This window comes from Falco punctatus (genome assembly GCF_963210335.1).
Source record: "Falco punctatus genome assembly, chromosome: 7".
NCBI classification, from domain to species: Eukaryota; Metazoa; Chordata; class Aves; order Falconiformes; family Falconidae; genus Falco; species Falco punctatus.
Genome location: NC_137587.1, coordinates 18,204,081 through 18,225,166, shown reverse-complemented (window position 1 = coordinate 18,225,166; position 21,086 = coordinate 18,204,081). Strand labels below are relative to the sequence as shown.

The following is a 21,086-nucleotide window of genomic DNA, read 5'->3' as shown; positions in this document are numbered from 1 at the left end:
AGGGAGTCCTCTCAAAACAAAGGGAAAATTAGTAAATTAGTACTAGTAAATGCAAATTAAGAATTAGAGCTGGCTGGAGCTGAATCTATGCAGTGAGACTGTTTACTTTTTTTTGCTTCTTTGCCTTGTGTAAAGGACTAACATTTTTAATTTTCTCAGTAATGAAATCCTAATTTGCTTGTGGTCATTTTTCAGGATAGGAGCATTTGCTATCTAATTTGTATCTGATTTTTTGTTTGTTTCAAAAGCCCTTCAGAGTAGTATCTGCATTAGGTTTAGCTAACTTATTCATGCTCTTCAGCCACCGTCTTCCCAGGCTGTTTGGAGACCAGGCAAGTACAACAGGATGTTCACACAGTCAGCCTTCTGCTATCCAGTGTAATGAAAGACTTAAAACCGCCAAAAATACAGCCCCCGTGACATCACATAAACTAGAGGATGTGCTGGCATGGAATACAGTCACCTTGTGACACAAGATCAGGTTACATATATAAATTAGGGTGTAACAAAGAGGGAGCCAGGCACTTTTCAGTGGTGGCCAGTGACAGGACCAGTGTGAGCACACATTGAAATGCAGAAGGGTCTAGCTAAGTGTCAGGAAACACTTTCTCACTGCCAGGGTGACTGAGCACTGGCACAGGTTGCCCAGAGAGGATGAGGAGGATGGAGATTTGAGGAAGCATCCAAAAGCTGCCTGGACATGGCCCTAAGTAACCAGCTGTGGCTGGGGTTAGACCAGATGACCTCCAGAGGTCCCTCCCAACCTCAGCTGTTCTGTGGTTCTGTGATTAGGAGCTTTGTTTCTGGGTGGGTCTCAAAGGTCCTTAAGGTATTGCAGCCCGAAGAAGTTGGAGGTCATACAGTTCAATTGCAACCTTATATCTTAGCTGGTTCTGAGGACTATATACGTATGTTTGTGTGCCTTAATTAATAAGGCTGGGTGAGTTACAGTGATTATGTGAGAATCAGGATGGCTACACACAGAGCTGTATCAGGTTTCTTGAATTCTAGCATAGTTAATTTGTAACTAGACAAATCACTCATTGATAGTTTAGGGTTTATAGTATTTCTGGTTTGTTTCTGTAGTCTAGGTGAATCTATTTTTAAGTTAAATGGAATTTAAGAACTCAGGAGTTTATAAAGCCTGACCTATATTTTGTTTGCAATACCAGTTCCTTCCATTAACATGTCATTATTGTTTACTTTGCTGTTGTGATTTTACCATTCTAAGCAGCATCCCAACATCACTGCATAATTAAACTTTATTATTCTGTTGCCAATGTGTTCAGAAACTGATTTTTGGAATTACATGGATGTGATTATTCTTTCTAGTCAAATTCTTCACTGTTTTAATGATTCAGATTGCTGTATCTGTGTGCAGGGTATTTTCTTGGGATGTTAACTATCCATGTAGAATTATACTAAATTATTGTGATTTCACAAAAAACATGAAAGGAATGAACACGAGTTACTTTATATTATACAAAACTGTAATTGTGATGTGATTTTTTTGTTTGTTTTGTTTTGCTTAAGAATTTAAAAGGTACTTTGCCAGTATCAGCTTCTATCCAATAGATAAGTTTCTTCTAGTTAAAAAAGAAATATAATGGTAGGAAGAAGCTTATGCTGTAGAACGTCAGTTTATTGTATAGTAGACAATATATCAATTTATAATAAACTTGCTTTTATGCAGTAGCAGTGTTTTAAGTAAATAATTAGGTTTATTAGTTCTTAAAACCTAGTACTTTCTAAGCATATTCTTAAGGAATAAGTAAACCATAAAATTGTTACTCTCTATTTTACCTCTGTTTTAGAACAAAGATTAAACAAAGAATCTCTAAAACTTTGGAGCTTTCAGCTAGGAGAACTAATGAAAAATGTGCCAACTTAAATAACTTAAAAAGATGGTGTCTTGAAAAAAAATTTTAACTTATTATGTTGTGTTAGGTTTCATCCATGGGTGTTCTTTCATTATTCTCTGCACAAATTTTGCAACAGAAGGTTGGGAATGGGTAGACAAAGTGAAAAATTTGGCTTTGGTGCCAGCGCATATGTGAACTATGTCAGCATATGTGAACTATGACTGTCTTACCCAAACCCCAAAGAATGTTAAGCATTGAGTAATCCCACGTAGAAAGTAAATCTTTTGTTAAGGTAGATCTGTATCCTTCTTTTAGCCAAACTAAGAACTGATTGTTAGCAGCATTTTCAAAGCCTGTTGTTTGCTTCAGTTGTTGTGTGACCTTAAGTAGCTAAACTTCAAGTCAGGATGTTCATAAAGTTCATGCCCTGCAAACAGCCAGTGCTTAACCAGCTGAGGTGCCAGAAGGGTCACTATTTTTTCCGGGGACCTGAGGCAGCTGTTTTGTTAAGTCCTGTTTAGGTGAATGAGTAAGCAGAGTCTGTGTCCAGGGGGAATATCAACCAGTCAAAGGAATTAACAGCAGAAAATTTAAAAGTCCATAGAACAAACTGGTTGTGATTCCAGCAGAGCAGTCAGGCAATTTTCCTGTACTGGAATGGTCTAAGTAGAGGCCCATTAGACAGGAAGGAAGAGTTTAGATAGATACTGTTACTAGTTGGAATCACCGGAGTTTTTTATTTGTGGCTTGTAAAATATCAAGCCCTTTTCCTTTGGATTTTGTATATCCGTTCAGCTGCTTGCGTATAGCTTCACCTGCCTTTGAAGAAAATAACATTGCATTAAAAGCTTCCATGTCATACAGACGTTTGATGACCAGGTTATTTTTCCTTTGCTCTTTCTTCCACGTGCTCTCAAGAGAAAAAAGAAAAAAAGAATTAAAAAAAAAAAAAGAAAAAAGCACCTAAGGACTGGAATATTTTACTGATCTGGTGCTTTGGTTCATGCTTTGGCGTTCTGGTGCTGTTTTATTGATTATACTGTTTCAGGGACCATAGAAATCCCTTAGTGTTAGAGAACATTGGTAGTAAAATTTGAAGTCTTTGGACTATTTTCAGTCCTTGTTTAAATTAGGATTTAATTCCTTCTTTTAGTCAAGGAAGCAGAAGCCAAACCAAGGAACTAAGTGCTTTTGGATGACTTTTGGTTTGGAAGCAGATAGAAGTGGGGCTTTGATGGTCTAGGAATGAATTCCCGTTGCTTGTTGAGGAGGGCTGTAGCTTCTGGGCCAATGTCTTACAGAAGACAGGATTCTCTTAAATCATTACACAGCTGTAATGAAAGGTCTTCTCTTTCTTCATCTGGCCAAATGTAGCCATGGTGTGGATTGAGAGAAACCATAGTATGAGACCCAGGTTTTAGAGGTCTATTTGGTAAATCTATACCTTGACATTACAGCCATCACTAAACCTGTGTAACTGATGCCCAACCTCCTCATTTTTTCATTGCTATTTTAAATTTCTCTGGCTTTAAGTCTCATGCTTTCAATTTTGTTATACCTTTGGATTTTGTTGTGTTCCTGCTAAACAGCAGAACTATATAGTACCCTGTGAAGGTATTTAAACCCTGTAATTAATCTTTATCTGATAGAATTAAGACAAAGAATGAATTCTTTCTATTTCATCCTGGTGGGTACTTCTCCAGGTCTTCATTTATACTTGTGATTGCTCTTTTATCCAATTTGCCTATGTATAGTGATTGTATGTTTACAGTTCAGTCTAAATCGTTGCATTTAATGCATGTTTTTTTTTAGAATTCAGGTGTGTGTGTGTGCATGTCATAACATCCTGTCAGCTCTACATTTATCTGCAAAACTGGTTTCCTTTTGTTATTTCAGTCTGATGTATCTTCCTTCTATTTTCCCCTCTCAGCATGGAAGACCTCTTTGCTTTATCCTCTGCTCTCAGAAACATCACAGAAAACCTGATCATGTGGTCTTAGAAAATAAGCTAATTAGTGTGTTCAGATTTTCTTTTCCATTGCAATGTAAAAGGTGTTATTTGAGAGCCTACGTCTGTATCCTGGACCCATTGGTATTGTATGAAATATACTATGCTGAAGATGGCACGTTGTTTTCTGACTCTAATGGAATGTACTTTTTTTATTTTTACAGAGTACCAAGCTGCCATTTTGCATTTAAAGAGGGAACATAAAGAAGAAATTGAAACATTAAAGGTATACTTTTGTAATGTTCTTTCTTTCCCTGACTCTAGTGCGTTTTACAGATTAAAGAAGTGCAAGCATATACTTTCCATCAAATGTTAAGAATTTTTTCTCCTAAAAGTAGTTTTCCATTCACTGCCAACTCAGTTAAAATTAATCTAGTTAAAACCCATATACATGTAGTCATATATGATGGCAAAAAGCAGTTTTGCATGTTTCCTCTTTGTAGTTTTGCTTATTGTTGTACTTTTAAATTCTTCCCTTTAACTCAGCAGTGGAGTACTTTTAAATTTGCTTATTATATTAAGGCACTGGCTTTTAACTACTCACTCTTTCTCAGTGAAATATACTTCTATAGCTTTTCTGTAGCTTTTTACAGAAGTTTTCTGTAATTTTAAATGGAAAAATAAGTGTGGAAATTCCATTTGTGAGAGTGAAATATTATATTGAACACTCTTTATTGATGTCTGGTTTTGTAAGTGTAAACTTGACCAACCGTCTAATCATCAAAATCAGAAATAACAAAGTTTAATATTAGAACTCACTTTCCCTTGGCATGATTGACTGCTAAGCACAGTGGAATATTACAAGGAAGTGTTTTTATCGTAAAAGCAGGAACTTAAATGGTAGCATAACTTTTAATTTGTTGAGCAGTCCTAGTTTAAGGAAAAATTAACAGCATCTTCATTTTCTCACCAATTGTGATACATTCTTAACCATAGCTGCACTGTGTTGTAATACAGATCCGTATGCTAAGTCTTTAGTATAAAAGTCATCAAGTACAAAATGTTCCGTATTTTCTTTGTCATCATTAAAGCAAATAGAATGGAAAAAACAAATCTACTAACAAAGGGATTCTGATAATCCAGTATATTAATACATTGACCATGTGATTAGGCAGATCACGTACAGCAATCATCAGACTAGTACAAGTACAGTATTTGTATTACACAAGAGTATTTATGTCTTTGTGTCTGCACAAATGCATGGACATAATGGACATAAAACCTATGTATTTGAAAAAACTTAGCGAGGTCTTTGAGTAGACAGGTTGGAATGATGTTAGCAGCTTGTGGAGTGGACAGGATGGGCAGAGTGTCTGGTGTGTGCAGCATCTCTTAAAATTCAGCACAGGGAAATGCAAGCTAGCACTAAATACAACAGTAATGTACATTACTCGTACGAAGAATAGCATAACTCTCCCACACAAGAACAGTAGATGGATGCAAGGGGGATCTATTAATATTGAGAGGGTATTTCAGAGAATACGTAGTCTCAGTGAGAGAACAATGTGTGTGTGCATCTCTAGCAACCCTGGAAACAGTAGAGGCAGAGGACACACAGGTACTGGCAAGCATCCATGAAAAATCACGCATCTCTCCGATCTAATTTTTCATTAAAAGAATGTTCGTCTTGCACATTTTTTTCCCATAAGAGTACATCTGAGATTAATTTATTTGCTGCTCATAACTTTGAATAATAGAAACATTCTGTTTTAAATCAGCTTAGTGCTTTTGTATGGGTTATTTGGGTTTTCCTCAAATATCATCACTTCTTAATGATTAGTTGTGTTTGTATGTTATCTTGTTTAGTTGTAAGGAAATTGTGAATTGGTTTATTTCCAGAAAAGTGACATTGTGATGTAACTTTCAGCATCATAAAATCTCACCATTTTATATATGTATGTAAATATAATGAGAATGAGCTAAAATGCAAATATTTGTTGTCCATGATTAGTAGAAGACTTTTGCACTCTTAGCAGCAATGTCCTAAAGATCATGTTTTCTTATATTGCATGCATTTGGTGATTATTTTCATGTTTGTTACTGTTTTATCTTACACCCTGTAGTTCCAAAGGCAAACCACAAAAGGTGATATGAATATTTTGTAGGCCTTTCAGGTAATGGCAGTGAGGTGTAATGTCTGCATCACGGTGATTCAGAAAAATAACACCTGTGTTTATTGTATGCAAGGCATAATTCACACAGGATTTTTGGCTTTCCATTTTGGAGTTAAGTCACTGGAGACCTTGCAGTTCCATTTGTAAGACTGATGATTCCTGAGATATAATATGATTTTTCATTTTATGATACTGAAGGACATAAAAACTTACTATACCAAAGGCCAGTTGAAACAAGTATCCTGTCTGCAGCAGTGACCAGCAGTGGGTGCTTAGAAAACACGTAAATAGAGTGTAAGAGTGATGCCTTCTTCCTGTGTGGTGCTTTTTGTTTTGATCTGGGTTTTTTTTTTTTTTTTTTTTTTTTTTTTTTTGCAAGTCTGAGTGTCTTCATTATCTCTTTCTTGTTGCTTCTACTACCACTGCCTCTGTGCCCCTTCCTTAACAGTGTGCTCCTTCATTTTTGGACCTCAGCCCAGCCTGGTATGAAGTATCAGGTTCATAAAAGATGCATAGTGACTAAATTACTGAGAAATGTTGCCTTAGTGTACCATTCTCAGCAATTAGTGTTTTAAGGATTTCCTGAAACAGAGTCTGCACACAGGTTATGGTATACAGTACTGATGAATAAATTATAGTATCACATACTTCCGTGACTTCTGAATGCTACACCATCTGAGTAGTGTTCCCATTCTTTTTCTGCGTGTCCTTGGCGATTAGTTCCTTGTACTAGAATGTGACCCATCATAGATGAATGCTTTTTGTTTGTACAGTTGTTTTGGAGCTTTTTATTTCTCTGGAATGTGTAGAATGCCATGTGAAAATTTCTATATCATAGAATCATAAAATCATAGAATGGTTTCAGAGAAGGGACCTTAAAGATCATCTATATGGAATATAAAGAGCATCTAAATGGAATGCATTAGAGAAGGCCAAACTTCGTATGCTTTCTATCTTTCTTGTGGCTTTTCAGTATTTGAAGAAAGGGAAAGATATATTTTAAGATGTAAAAAGAATTAATTTCTACATACTGCTGTATGTATGGAACTTTGTTATAAAATTCCATATTGGAAAATACAGAGAAGTAAAATTGTGTCATGATACAATGTAATAACTTCTTGCATTTTATTCTTTAAGGATATAACAGAAAAATATGGTGGTAGGTATCTTGACTATTGGAAATGCTTGAGTTAAATGTGATTTTGTACTATGCACTGAAGGCACCTACAGACAGAAATTTCTCTGAACCAGCTTTTTTTCAAACTGATCCAAATCCCATATCTTATATTTATGGAGAAGGTTGATCCATCATATCTTCTCTGTAAAAGATTAGGAGATCCTTTTTGTTATTCCTAAGATGCCTAGAAAAATCTTAGGGAGCCCTTAAAGGTATGTGTAGGGTAAAGTTCTCAAAAAATTATTAAACTGTTCTCTGAAGGTGAAATAAAGTAAGTTATCCACAGTCTGTCCTTTGAAACTGGTATATCATGGCTTATAAGTGAGAGATTTTTTACTCTTTAGCAACAGAAAGTGTCCTATACTTGTGTACTTTTACTTTTGGAAGTTATTTTTTTCCTTGACTATGTGAATGAAATTCCTAATGGATTTTTATTCTTTAAGATTTGTTATTACTGTGTTCATTTCCTATAAACTTCATATGGGATACCCTGAGTACCACCAGAGCTTTACCCTTAACACCAGTTTAAAAGGGTTGGTGCTGATTCAGCAGCGAACAGTTGAAGTTGCAGCAGATGTAGCAGTCTTGAAGGATGTAAAGCAGTCACTGCGTAGGGAGGGTAAATGCTGGTATTTTGTGTTTTGATATTGCCAGCTTTATGCTATCACAGTAACTTGAAGCTTTGTTCTGTTTTTTGATGTCACTTGAAATTAATTCCAGTCATGTAGCATGCATATTAATTAAGATTACAACATCTATTACACCAACTATTGATAAATCTGTACCATATTATATTGCATAACCATTAGAATAACTCATAACATCTCTTAATGTGCTCATTAACATACATAATTCAACTGAACCATCCACATGAATATAATCTTTAGAAAGGATAATATAGTAGAGAAATACTTTTTTTTTACCCATTCACCTTTAGGGTACATTTACTAGTTGCTGCGTTCAAAGCATTTCTTGAATTTTGCACCTATTATTTACCAACAATCGAATTACATATTTTTAAGACATTAAACTTGTTTCTATTCTCCGTTGAATTTTTTGCTTTCCCTGCTCCTACCACTAGATGTCAGCGAAGTCTTTCAGAATAAGTTCCCAAGGCCTGTCACGGCTTCTCGGTGTGGGTGCAAATTTCATAGTTCCCTCTGAACTGTGAGAATGTGTGTGGTGGTGACATCCTGCCTACTATTTGTGGATTTGGCATAGTCTTAGTTTTAGGTCAGAAATTAGCTTGCACATCGCGGGAGTAGAATTGAAGTTGCTCAATAAATAAGTAGTTGCTGTCATCACCGTAGTAGTAGTATTTTCCCTATATAACCAAGTCTACAGTATCTAATAACCAAGTAGATGACAACGACTTAACATTGAATCAAAATATTGTAAATAGACTAGTGACTTCCAAAAGGGAGGAATTAACTTGAAGGGAATATTCTGATTGCAGTGCTTAATGGCTAATCCAACACACAGCTGCACAGGGTTGCAATATACTTTTTTTTTTCTTCTTGTTTCTGTAAGTTCGTTTGACAAAATGAGTAAAAAAGTTAAGCTTTTACCCTAATTTCTCCTTCTTTCCTTTAACATAAGGGTACCAAATATTCCTACATCTTCAGTTACGTGGAAGTTTAATATTGCTTTTGGAAGATGGAATCAAAGTCCTAAGCTGTTCAATGACTCTACCCTATGCATGGATCTTTCTCTCTAATATGGGTTATTAGGCTTCCACCAACTCACTACATCTTTTCCCAAATTGAGAATAATAATGTCTTTAACCATTAATCACAGGTTTTTCTAATCATATTAATATATATTATATGATGCACATTATATAATATACTCTGTAAGAAATAATAACAGATTTTGGTAACAATAAAATATAAACTATGGATCGGTTGTAAATGACACAATAATTATTATATGATAAAATAATATTTCTACATCTCTCAAAGTATTTAATTGCAAATTTTAGAAGGAAATACCTGCAGTTGCATCTAACACAGTTATGAACATATTATTGAAACTTAAGAAATAATAAGTGGTAATGCAGTTTGTATGACTGCCCATGATATTAAAGAACAGGCTGGCCTCATTTAGAGAAGAATGTATCATGGGGTGTTCATAGTGACCTTTGTGGTCTCCTTAGTAATTTTTGCATTTTCGTGAAGGTTTCAAGACCTGAAATGTAGAAGTGGGTAGAAAGTAATTTCCTTTTGACAGAAGAACTTGCTTAACTTTCAAAACAATTTTATATCATAAACTGAGATTAAAGACCAGTGCCCCAAAGTGCCACAGAAAAAGGTTGAAAGATGTGGGAGAAAAAAGAACATGAAAGGGAAAGTCAGAATTGTCTGATAATTTCAAAATGATTCATTTTTATTTTGTACTGAGACCAGAAAGGCATATCAAAATTTTCTGAGTTACTGAGTGAAGTTATAAAACTTTACCTATGTGATGACCTTTTCATTCTTTTGCAAATCTGTGTTTACATCTCTTGTGCTTCACAAGTCCTTCCCTGGACCTTTGCCTTTTCACTTTCCTTCCATTCATTTTCCATCATGGTCAGTGTGCTTCCATTTATGGATGCATCCATTGCTCTTTAATTATAATGTGGATAACAAAAGGTATGGCTTCTCTGAGCTGCATTTTGAAATTTGTAATTTGACTGTGAGAGGCAGTGTTGGATAGTGTTGAAAGCTGCTGTATGCTAGAATACTTATCAAAAAAACTCTTTTATACAAGTGGGAGATTTCATTTCTGTTTTAACAATTCAAAATGCCTTTTATTTATGTGTAAAAGTGAAATTTCATTTCAGCTTCAGAAAGAACATTAGAAATTATATGCTTTAACACCAAATCAAAACATTTTAAAATATTTCAACTTGTCTAAATCTCCTCTTTTATAGATAGTCTGCTACAACAAAGTGGAGTTTTGTGTAACAGATTTAATTGACCTGTCTGCTTTTAGGTAGGGATCTTTATCATTCCATTCTGGAAAAAAGAAATTTTAATTTTTGTTTTCCTTCAGTTTTGTGTGTGCATATGTGAATTTTTGCATAGGATAGGGATTTCACAATTTGTCAGAAGTCTCAACGTTTTGAAATCTATTAAAATACGGGAGCTAATGACAAATAGTGTTGAAAGCTTTGATATGCCATAGTACTTAACAAAACAACATTTAAGAACTGGATAATATGCAGACTTCTGGTAATAAAATTTGTCTTCAGGATGCTGAGATTGTTTTTAACCTTTACAAGATGAAATGCATCTGTAAGGTGGCTAGCTGCTTTGGTGTTCCTCACTGGATTTTCACGTCCCAGCTTACACAAATAGAAGAAAATCTATGTCATGTATGCTTTTGTCTGGGGAAGTGGAATTGCAGCTCAAAGGAGCAGCCAAGGTCAGCAAGGGTTTATTAGTCAATCTTTCCTAATGAGCTGTTCAGGTTTTTCAGCATTTCCATGTGGTGTTACTGATGAAGGTCTCCCAGCTTGTGGTTAATTATTGATACAACTCTTGCCTAACTTGAAATGTTTCACTCTTTTGTGCTGAGCTGCTGAATTTATGGTTTCACCACTGTGTGTGTACTGTGTGTCTTTATAAATCTTCTTCTTGGATACTCTGTCCTATGAAGGAGTTCTCCCTGTTCAGCATGGAACGTCTCTGCAGTGCAAGACAGTGAAAATATAAAGATTGCGAAAAGCATAGATACTATGAGAAAGAGACTGAAATCCTATGAAAATAGTATTAAACTATCAATTTCAGTCTCCTAAGATTACCAGACAACAGGAGCAAGATTATCTTCTAAGTATGTATGTCCTGAAATAGAAAAATCCCAGCAGGAGAAAATCACCCTGTAATGAAAAATTTGCATGGCCAGTGCTAGAGAAGGTGGCATAGCAGACTGGGGAATGATAGCAAAGGACACGAGAAATAAAACAATAACTTCCTACAGGGTGCATAGAAGCACACAAAAAAGCTAGCAAGAAGTACTTGAATCTCTTTGGAACTACTTGTTGACAATTGCATCTTCATTCAAGAACAGAAGCTTGGAACAGTTCTCCATGGTATATGTAGATATTCCCCAGTTCAGTGCTTAATGAAGTTTTAAAAACTTGCACTGTATAATGCAACTCTATAATAAAAATCTTGATGAAATTTTAAGTATCTCTGCTATGCTCTGATACTTACATTGAACAAAATCTCACCCCCCCCCCTTCTTCTCCTCCATTGACTTCATATTTTCCATATTTTTGATGCAATGGGTGTTTTGCATCCTTATGTTCCTTTAATCATATGTTTATGTTGCGATCGTTTTCTTATCAGATAGCTTGAATATCCAGGAAGACTTCTTTTATTGTGTTGGGTTTTTCACTGCAACTTGCTATGTCTTATATTGCCACTCTATTATTTTCATCGATACAATTTCACTGTAAGAACTTGGATTGTTTAAACTTCATGTCGGCTGCAGAATGCTGTTAATTCCACATGTTGATCCAAGAATTCTCCTGTTTATTTAAGAAGTTACCACAGACTCAGGAGAATAAAGTAGAACACATACTGTGAACGTGATGACGTTTTATTTTGACAGATTTGGAAGACCCCTGTAACATAGGAAACAATTGTCAACAAGAGAAATGAAGTGAAATGTGATCATAGGAGTGTAAAACCCACTAAAAATTAAGTAGTAACAATGTTATCTTACCATTTTGATTTTGAAAACATGTACCCCATGCCTCATTGTCGAAATCACCTGCTTTTTGAAATTTACTACACCAGATTTTGTTTGAATTGAATAATTGTAAGCCATTTCTCTGAATGAAATATGTAATTTTATGTTGTTTAAAAATTCTGGCTCTAATATTCCTGGGTTTTAGAACAAGGTCAAATTTGGCAAGGATGGGCATTTTGCTGCTAAAGTGAAAACCTGTTAAAACTTTTGAAAAAAAAAATTCTTTCTCACATTTAGTAAGGACGTCAGATTTTAGCAGCTTCTGACTTTGCAAATCCAATGTCCATTGTGCTTATTGTATCTTCTGGTGCTCACCAAATTTTTAATACGCCTTTTCCACAAAGCTGCCAAAGATAACGAAGCCACCAAAGTTGTTATAACACTGTGGCAAAACTAAGTTACACTGATTGATGGGTGCCTCAAGTTACTGTTAGTTAGGTGGGGATCACCCTTCCAAGGATGCTTTGAAACTGAAAGCTAGGAGTCTGTCTCCTGACACCTGTTTTGATGATGAGGCAACGTGAAAGATCTGGAAACATATACGGAGATGTGAGAGGTGGAGCTTTAGGCAGAAAATGGTGACTAGAGATGCTAGGATGAGACTGACAAGCTGGAAGGGTAAAGAGGCTGCCTGGAAGTTAAGACAGAAAATCGTAGGTGATAGGTAAGAGAATTGGATCTGGGCGTTACGATAAAGCCTTTGCTTGTAAGTGGACAGTTTCTCCCGGAATATGTATCCTAGAATGAATGCAGTCTATTCAATGTTTGATTTTATTTTTGTTGGTCTGTGCATAATACCCTCCCTTGTTTGTTAATCAAAGTGTGATCTAAATATAGTTTCATTATGGACTTTCTGGTGTTACAAGTTTTGATTTTCAGGATGTTTCATGCTTATAAGTTGCATTTCACAATATGTATTCAGATAGACATGTATTATTATTTGTATTTTATGCACAGAGACACATTACAGTTCAATTTTAACTTACCTTGCAATTATACATTGGATCCCAGAATCTCAAGATAGTTGCATAGAAAATAAGTTGTATCATTGGGTACCACCTGAGAAACACTGACCCAAGTGACTTGTGGCTCATCTTGCAGGGACTTTCAGTTTGAGCGAGTATAGAATCTGCTTTTCCAGGTCAACATTATCATGCCTGTACTGTAATACTGTTGTGCCTCTTCGTGAGGTTCCATTCTTTGTTCATTATATACTTTTCAACTGCAGCACACATAATGCAGAAGTCTTAAAAGCTTGCAGCTTTTTGATAATACAGTTTTCAATTATTGTCTGGAATAACTCCCATCGTGTTCACTGAATGAGATACTGGCTCTGTCAGAGAAGAAGTTTCTGCATAGCTGTGCTACATGGAAACATTGAAGGAGAGGGAGGAAATGAAGGTTGCTCTGGCAACCACGCTTGTCCGTAATGGGAACATCTAGAATAATGTGATGATGCATAATTAGCATGTAGAATACATTACTTCAAAGTAGATATGCCTTTTACACATTTACAGAGTAACTGTTGTAACTGATGTTATACTTCTGCTTATCCACGTAGAATCTCAGAAGTACATAAGCTGTATCTTAGCTAAGAGTACTGGCACCTTTATCCGCTAAGTGTAGCGTAAACATCTCTCCAGTGTTAAAAAAGACCAATTTCAAACACACTGTTGGGTTTTCTTGTAAATGTTACATAATTGGTGAATATTTAAAGACCGTCTTCTGGTTTTACCGCTAAAGTTTATGATAGTATCTGCAGAATTGGAAGCTTCATAGTTAAACTAAGATAGAAGTCATGAAAGATTAACCTTGAGTGTGTAGGATCTCATATACTTTTGTCTTGACAAGGATATCTGCAGCTTGAATTTCCTCTTTAATCATTGTAATTGAGGCGAGTATTGTACTGTCAACATGAAAAGATCTTTTCTATAATGAAGTTGTGAGGAAAGGAGATATATTTTTTTCTTACAGAAAGTGTGTAATTTAATGAAAACTGTTGTTTTCTGAATGTGAAGCTGAATGTGAAATGAACCTCTGCATTCATTTCCTTTGCTATAGAGAAAGAGGTAGGCTGTTTCACCAAGCAATCCGTTTGTTTTGACTTATTGAGGTCCCTCTAACATGTGAGAAATGTGTTAATTGTAAGCATCAGAAAATTACTCTTTTAGGTGACTAAGTTCCTGAAAGAAAAATTGAACCTCTGGTGTTACTTTGATAACTGGTGTCAAAAAGGCCCTAGAAAATTAATTTCCCTCCATAGCTAGGAACTCAATGGCTTGTTACACCTCAAAGTCTTCTAGTTGTTTTCATTGCACATGTGAACTCTCTATATATTGGTGGAGAGGCTAGTCACCTCCTCAGTGTAGATATTCTTAGAATTTCTAGACAAAAAAATATGTTAATACACAATGAACATCTTCAATTTCTGAAAGTGTAGTTACTTTATTTTTTTGTCATAGCAAACTCATAGCACTATTTGGTTGAATATTTCCTTTTGAAAAGTAGTATTCGTTACCGCCCATTATCCTTCTATAGATCTCTAATTTTATCCTTGGTTACTGTTTTCTATGTGCTATACTTACACTGCTTTTTGCTTTGACTTTTTCTTCAACCAGATCGTTGGTTGTGATTGGAATGTGATATATATCATTACTTTCCTATGTAGTTACAAAGCTCTGTTATAATGGCTTAATCTTGGAGTCTGGTTGCCAAAGAAATTAGTTCTTTATACTGTGAAGCAATGTTGACAGTAAACGCTCCTTTCCTCTCCACCCCCTCCCCAAAAGAAAAGGAAGAAAAGAGAAGAAAAACAAGGTTGCATTACAATTCTGGCAACATCAGCCACACTAATAAAATCAAATTCAATGTTGTTTTACGACTTTGAATTTATGTGACTGCACAGGATCAAAGGATTTGTATCCCACTGGACTGCAAGGTCTATAGTTCATGGCAAAAAAACTCATCAAAAAGAACATTTTAGTAGTAAGGCTTTTCATTTTAATCAGCCACAGTAATAAAAAAGCTGTTAGGTGTCCAAAAACATTCTCCCAAGATCAGAGACAACTTGCTCTCTACTACAATCAGTTTTCTTATTGGATCCATACTGCCTCTGTAGTTTTTGTCACTGAAACTTCACCTTCCAACTGGTTTTCAACCATTTTTTGCACTATTTTCACATTTTACATGCCAAATCATTATATGTATCAGTAAAAGTAATGATTCATGTAATTTCCCTGGCAAATGAGAAAAACTTCTTTAAAGTAAATTGTCATCAAAACACGTGATTAACTAAAATAGATTTTTGAATACAGGTCTATATTTTTATCTATTGTATTTTAAAATATTTGAATAGCAATAATATTTTTTTCTCCTTGGATATAATCTTTTGAACACTACTGCAAAGCATAGTTATTCGTATTTTCTGTATCAATACAGATGTAGTAACCTAGGCTGTCCTAAAACTAAGGTAGTAGCTGCAAGTGAGTAACAAATAGGGAAGTAACCATGTTTTTTGTGTTAGGAAGGGCTGTTGGTATCTGCATGTTAATTGTTCATGGTCTTAGTTCAATGAAACTTTGAAATGAAATTTTAACATGTAAGTGTGGTTTCATTCTTTAATTACCTTGGTCTCAGAGAAGTTGCGTGCAATGTATCATTTACATTTATTAATGTGTTGCATGCTGAATTGCCTCATTCCATTCTGTAGAATTTAAATCTTTAAGAGTTTAACATTATGTAGAGATATTACCAGTGAAATCATCCAAGAAAATACCAGTTTTCCTTGAAATTTAAAGGTCGGTCTCAATTTAGCTGGCTACCCCTTTTTTAGAAAATATGTAAGATTCATCTTTCCTAGCATAAGCCAACATATTTAGGAAAAATCAACATATGGTCACTTCCTGCAAGAATGACTCCCTTTCTGCATGGCATTACATGTATTGGATGTTACATGGCCTCTTGTAGCTGCTGTACACAATTAATTTGCAGAATTCTAGTGGGTGTGGTATTCCTTCTCACTGCTACCTGAGATACATGCAGACTTATATTGGGTTTAGTCATTTGAATATTTTTATGGTTTTATTCTTTTTAAAAACAAACATTCAAATGAACAGAAACTTTAGTATTACATCTAGTAACATTAATTTTATGTTATAAACCATATAAAATTTCATAAAATGCTAAATTATCTACTGTTAATATTTCTCTGTTAATAACCTGAAATTTACCCCTTTAAGCACATTATTGACAGTTGGCATTATTAAGTGATATTTAGTCTAGTTTTTTAGAGGTGCTATCATTTATCTCAAGGGATGACATTGTTTAACAAATGCGCCTGTGGCAGGAAGTTCATGAATCCAAGGCATGAATAGTTTTCTGCTCCTCATATGTATCAGATTCAAGAAGGATTTAGATTCCAGTGGGATTTCTCTGTGGGCACAGAGATGCCACAGTAGAGTACATAGCTTCCCAGGTGCTAAAGTTGACATAATAGGATCCATAAATGTGGAGTATGCTGTGGAGTACAATGAACATTATCAGAGATGTTTTTCTATATAGTGAATTCATAACGTTTGCAGGATTTTGATGATTACCAAAAAATTTCAAGGACACACATCAAGGGTTCTATCTGGGTGTTTGATTAGAAGTTATGGAGAAGGGCGAGGGATTTACCCTTAATAAGAAGGTTCATCTGAGTAAAGTTTCACATAGAAAAGCAAGGACTGGAGATGAGCTGTTGTGAGCTATGTCTTGTATAACAAAATTCTCCAAGCAAGTTAATTTGTGTACTGTAAAATGGTTGGATGGTAGTTATTAACAGGGAAAGGGCTGAGGGGAGCATATGTATATGTGCAGAAAACAAAACCTAGATGAATGTAATTTTACAGAAACATTTACAGAGCAGACACAAGGCAATTGGGATGAGGAAAGCAGACTTTAAGGCAACCTGGAAATCACTCTGTGAAGAGCATGGAAAAGAGAACAAAATATTAAGACAGAATGAAAGGTCCACAAACAGCTGGAAGAGGAAACGATGAAGTGTAGAAGAAACCAGGACTGCATGCAGTCCATAATGCCAGGGGTGGTTTGTACCTTGTATGAAATAGTCCCTTGAAATATGTGGTCCTGGTCAGCAAACAGCTACAGGGTCCTTGTGTGTAGATCTGTTTTGCATGGCTGTTCATACCCTTTCTACAGTGACAAAAATGGAGGTGTGTTTGTTACCTTAGACTTACAGGGTCAGTGAAAGCTTCCCACTCCCACTATATTCCATTGTCAGCAGACTTAGTAAGTTCCAGTTCAGGATTTTTCTTTTTTTTTTTTTTTTTTTTTTTTTTACTTACAGTATGTCTATTTTTAAAACTTATAGTATGTATATATTTTTTAAAAAAACCCAACTATTTCTTATTTATTGTCTTTGTAGAGCCACTAGACTCAGTGTGCACAAACGCACTGGCCAAAAGCATGCGTGTCTTTTGCTGGACATTTGTTGTTGGAAACAGGCACACAGGCTTTGCAATTGGAAGGGTGGTAGCCTGGCTGTCAGTGATTCTGGGTCCTGGAAAATGGTAAAGGGGAGGAAGAGAAGACAGAAAGCATCTATAAAGAATCAAATTGCTGAAGAATGAAATTTAACTTATAAGAATCTTTTTACAGTGATATAATAAAAGTGAAGGGTGACAATAAGCCTATAACGATTACAGTAATTTCAGTGACACATTTCCGATGTAGTATACAGTTGAATATGCATAGAAGGTGAAATAGGAAAAACAGAGAAAACCAGCAGTGGGAATTGCTAGGAAATTAGTTCAGGGAGGAAAGCAAAGGAGTAATACAGCTGACATACTATATAGAGGGAGGAGAGCGAAGAGTAAGTATAGATGTTAATAAATGTTCCTTAATTTTGTATGCATAACTAAATCTATAGAAAATAAAGATTCAAAATGTGCTATAAATGCAAACTAATTCTGAAGTGTCATGAAGAACATGTTACTGGCTACATCAAGAATAGTTCTGACTGAAACTGGGACAATGAATTGGAAGGCTATTAGAAACACAAGCACACAAGAAAATGTAAGAATATGTTAATTTAAATACTATAAAAATGGCATGCTTGATTTGAATGTTTCTGCAGTAGAGAGAGTAGATATTATGTTAATAACTTCAGTTTCTCATTGATTTTCTGTATTCTGAGAAGTGCAGATTGTTTGTTTTGAAGTATTTCTAACAAAGAATAATAAACTACCAGAAATAACAACAGATGGAGTTCAAAACATAATTAATTTCTCAAAATATTTTTCCTTAGGTTGCCTTTAAATACCTACTTGCATTGCCTGTATTACTTTCTCATGTATTTGTTCAGCTGTTTGTTTACCTCCTTGTTTTTTTGAAGCTGATCTTGGTTAGATTGTGTTTCATCCAGACAGGACAAGGAAAAAGAGAAGGAAGTAGTAGTAAAAATTCTTTACCATCTATTTTCTTTGTACTCATCTAGATTGGTGGCATAGGAAGGATAAATTAATGAGTGAATTCAAAATTCCAGGTTAATGTCATTGCTTTTTACTTTCTGTTAGGTAATACACACAACTTGTGAAGTTGTACTGACCGTTCTTTTTTACATTAGTCAGACCTTCAGACAGTATAAATACAAGTCTTATAAAGGCTAGACATGTTAACTGTGTCAAGCTTTCTGTATTCTGTTATACTTTCTGTAACAACTCCCTTAAGCTCACAGAAATACGCTTTTTATAATGAAACAGAGCTTTTAACAACCTCATTTGTTGTGTGAGTATGCATTGTTTAAATATAGTAATCCATCTGTTACATATGGTGATAAAATACTAAGTAAGGAAGAAGTTATGGAAGATGCATTCTGAGCCATTCTAAATGTGTAACTGATATACTAAAATACTTAAATATTAAGAGCCTTCATATAGGATATACAACTTGATTATCTAGGTTTCATTTTCATAAGTAAAGGGTTTTACTACTCTATTTGAAATAGTAAAGCTCTTAAAGATCTGCTTTGGTTTTTGGATGTTTCATGATATTTCACATCTCAAAATTCAATTTAATTACAGTGCAACTTAGCTATTGGAAGAATAATATCTTATTTTTTTTTAATGTGTAATCAACTAGCTACGTGCTTGGTTCCTATTTGTAGCTTTTACTTAAGTGTAGTAACCTGAGATTGAGGACCTCTTTATATATGTCCTTGTAGAAATGATAATTGTCCAAAGAATCACAAATCAATCCTTACAAGTAATTGTAGGTGTTGTTAAATCAGAAGTTGTATCTCCTAACACATCATACATGATATATATTTCCACAGTAAATATTTAAATTATCAAACTTGAAGTGAATTAGTGCTTAAAATGTTATGTGAATTTTAAGCCGTCTGTGGTCCTATATGCAACTAACCATGCATGTGATATTTAGAAAAAAAAAAACAACTGTATGTTGCAGCATAACTGGATATGTTTTAATGATGTGCTGTGCTACTAATTGTTAAATAACTAAATATCCAAAAATAGATAGAAAAACAATGACCTGTATACCCCCTATTGTCAGATTTCCTCCTAAATATTTCTGCTACATTTACTCTATAAAACTATGTATTTAATATTTTTAGATTAGAAAGATGATTGGGCCCTGTATACATAGCCTATGCAAATGTTTAGAGTTCTGGGAATGTTTTATAATGGTCAATCATTTAGCTTACTTTTTTACTATGAGGTGTAAGAATAATTCTTACTTTGTGCTCTTAAAAATGGTGGTGTACCCTATGCAACTGACTATATATGTTAGAGAGGAGTTCTCATTTTTATTCAAACTGGCACAGGCTTAATACTTTTTTCATTGAGAAATCCTTTCTCAAATCTCATTTGTTGTTAAAATTTAAAACAAATGTATGTTTTTTCAAAGACGGAGGTTTAACAAAAAAGGACTTCTTTTCTTTTCTTGTCAACACAATACAAGAATAAAAAGTGAGCTCTTCCAAAAACTGAAGATGAAATTACTTAGAATGAACAAAACCAAGAAGTCAGAAGCTGTGAAAAATTTAGGTTTCCTCTCTTTTCTATGCACAGGACTTTGATGGCCAAAATACTGTTACAGGGGAGAAAAAAAAAAAAAAAGCTGTAACATCTATAATTTGTTTAAATTTTTTTTTCCTTTCTCCTTTTCTTTTAAACTCCTTAGATACTTTGTGTTGCCTTTGTTCACTTTTTTTTTTTTAATTTTCATGGCTTGGCATAAGTAACTAATTAGATGTAACAATCAGTGTATAAAGTTAGAGAAAGGAATAAAATGGAGCTCACTTTCTACTATGTTGTTTTTCTAGGCTAATTAGACTAAAAACTATTAAAAGTGTGTGTTTCTCAGTTAAAGAAGAGGTCTGTCTCTGACATACATAGAAGAGCTTTGTTCATTAAAGACGTGCCATTTTTACACAGTTGCTTTTCAGAGTAGAATTGCACTGTAAACGCTAGTGAAAAAATATTTTTGCATTAACAGTGAAGCATTAACTTGCTAGTTTCAAAGCAAAAGTTCTGCATATTTCTTGCTTTAGAGTGTTTTAGAGAACTTTTTTTTATGTCTCACAGTTCTCAGAAGTTTTTAAAACATAGTGCAAATAAGTCTTGACTAATAAGAAGCTAACAACTAATTTTTGCAGGTAGATTGCTGTAGAGATTTATGATTTCCTCATATTCATACATACAAATTGTTCTAGAAATTTCATATCAGAGAAATTCGAAGTGATGGTTAGAAAGTCTTTGTCCCTATAAAATCAAATTATATAAATCAGTAACACAACAACTATACTTGTTCATTGCATTTCATTGACTATACAGACTGTAATTGACTGTATTAAATGAGACTGTAATCCTCTCAGAGCAGAGGGGAAAGCTGCCGCGTTGGTATTGAGATGTGTCTGTGTCCATCCACGTTGTTTTTTCAAAGACATTTAGACAACCTTTAGGTTACATTCTGAACGAGAGGAATTAGTCCTTTTCTGATTAATTACATGTTTTACCATCTGAGACTGTGACGGTTAATGGAAGTGTGGTACCCTGATTCAATTTTGGGGCTTTTTCTTCATTTGACCATATGCTTCCTATGTTCCTGAGTGCCACGGGACCAAGGCTGAGCTGTCTGCATTATTTCAGAAAATATATCTTGCC

The 21,086-nt window shown here is 34.7% G+C and overlaps 1 protein-coding gene across 1 annotated transcript in view; it reads left to right on the top strand.

The window, feature by feature from the left end:
- The window catches only part of FMN1 (formin 1), a 149,233-nt gene that overhangs the window by 22,170 nt on the left and 105,977 nt on the right, over nt 1-21,086 (top strand). The window contains exon 3 of the mRNA XM_080395884.1: nt 4,035-4,096. Within this exon, the coding sequence (XP_080252010.1) occupies nt 4,035-4,096 (62 nt within the window). The remainder of the gene's footprint in view (nt 1-4,034; nt 4,097-21,086) is intronic.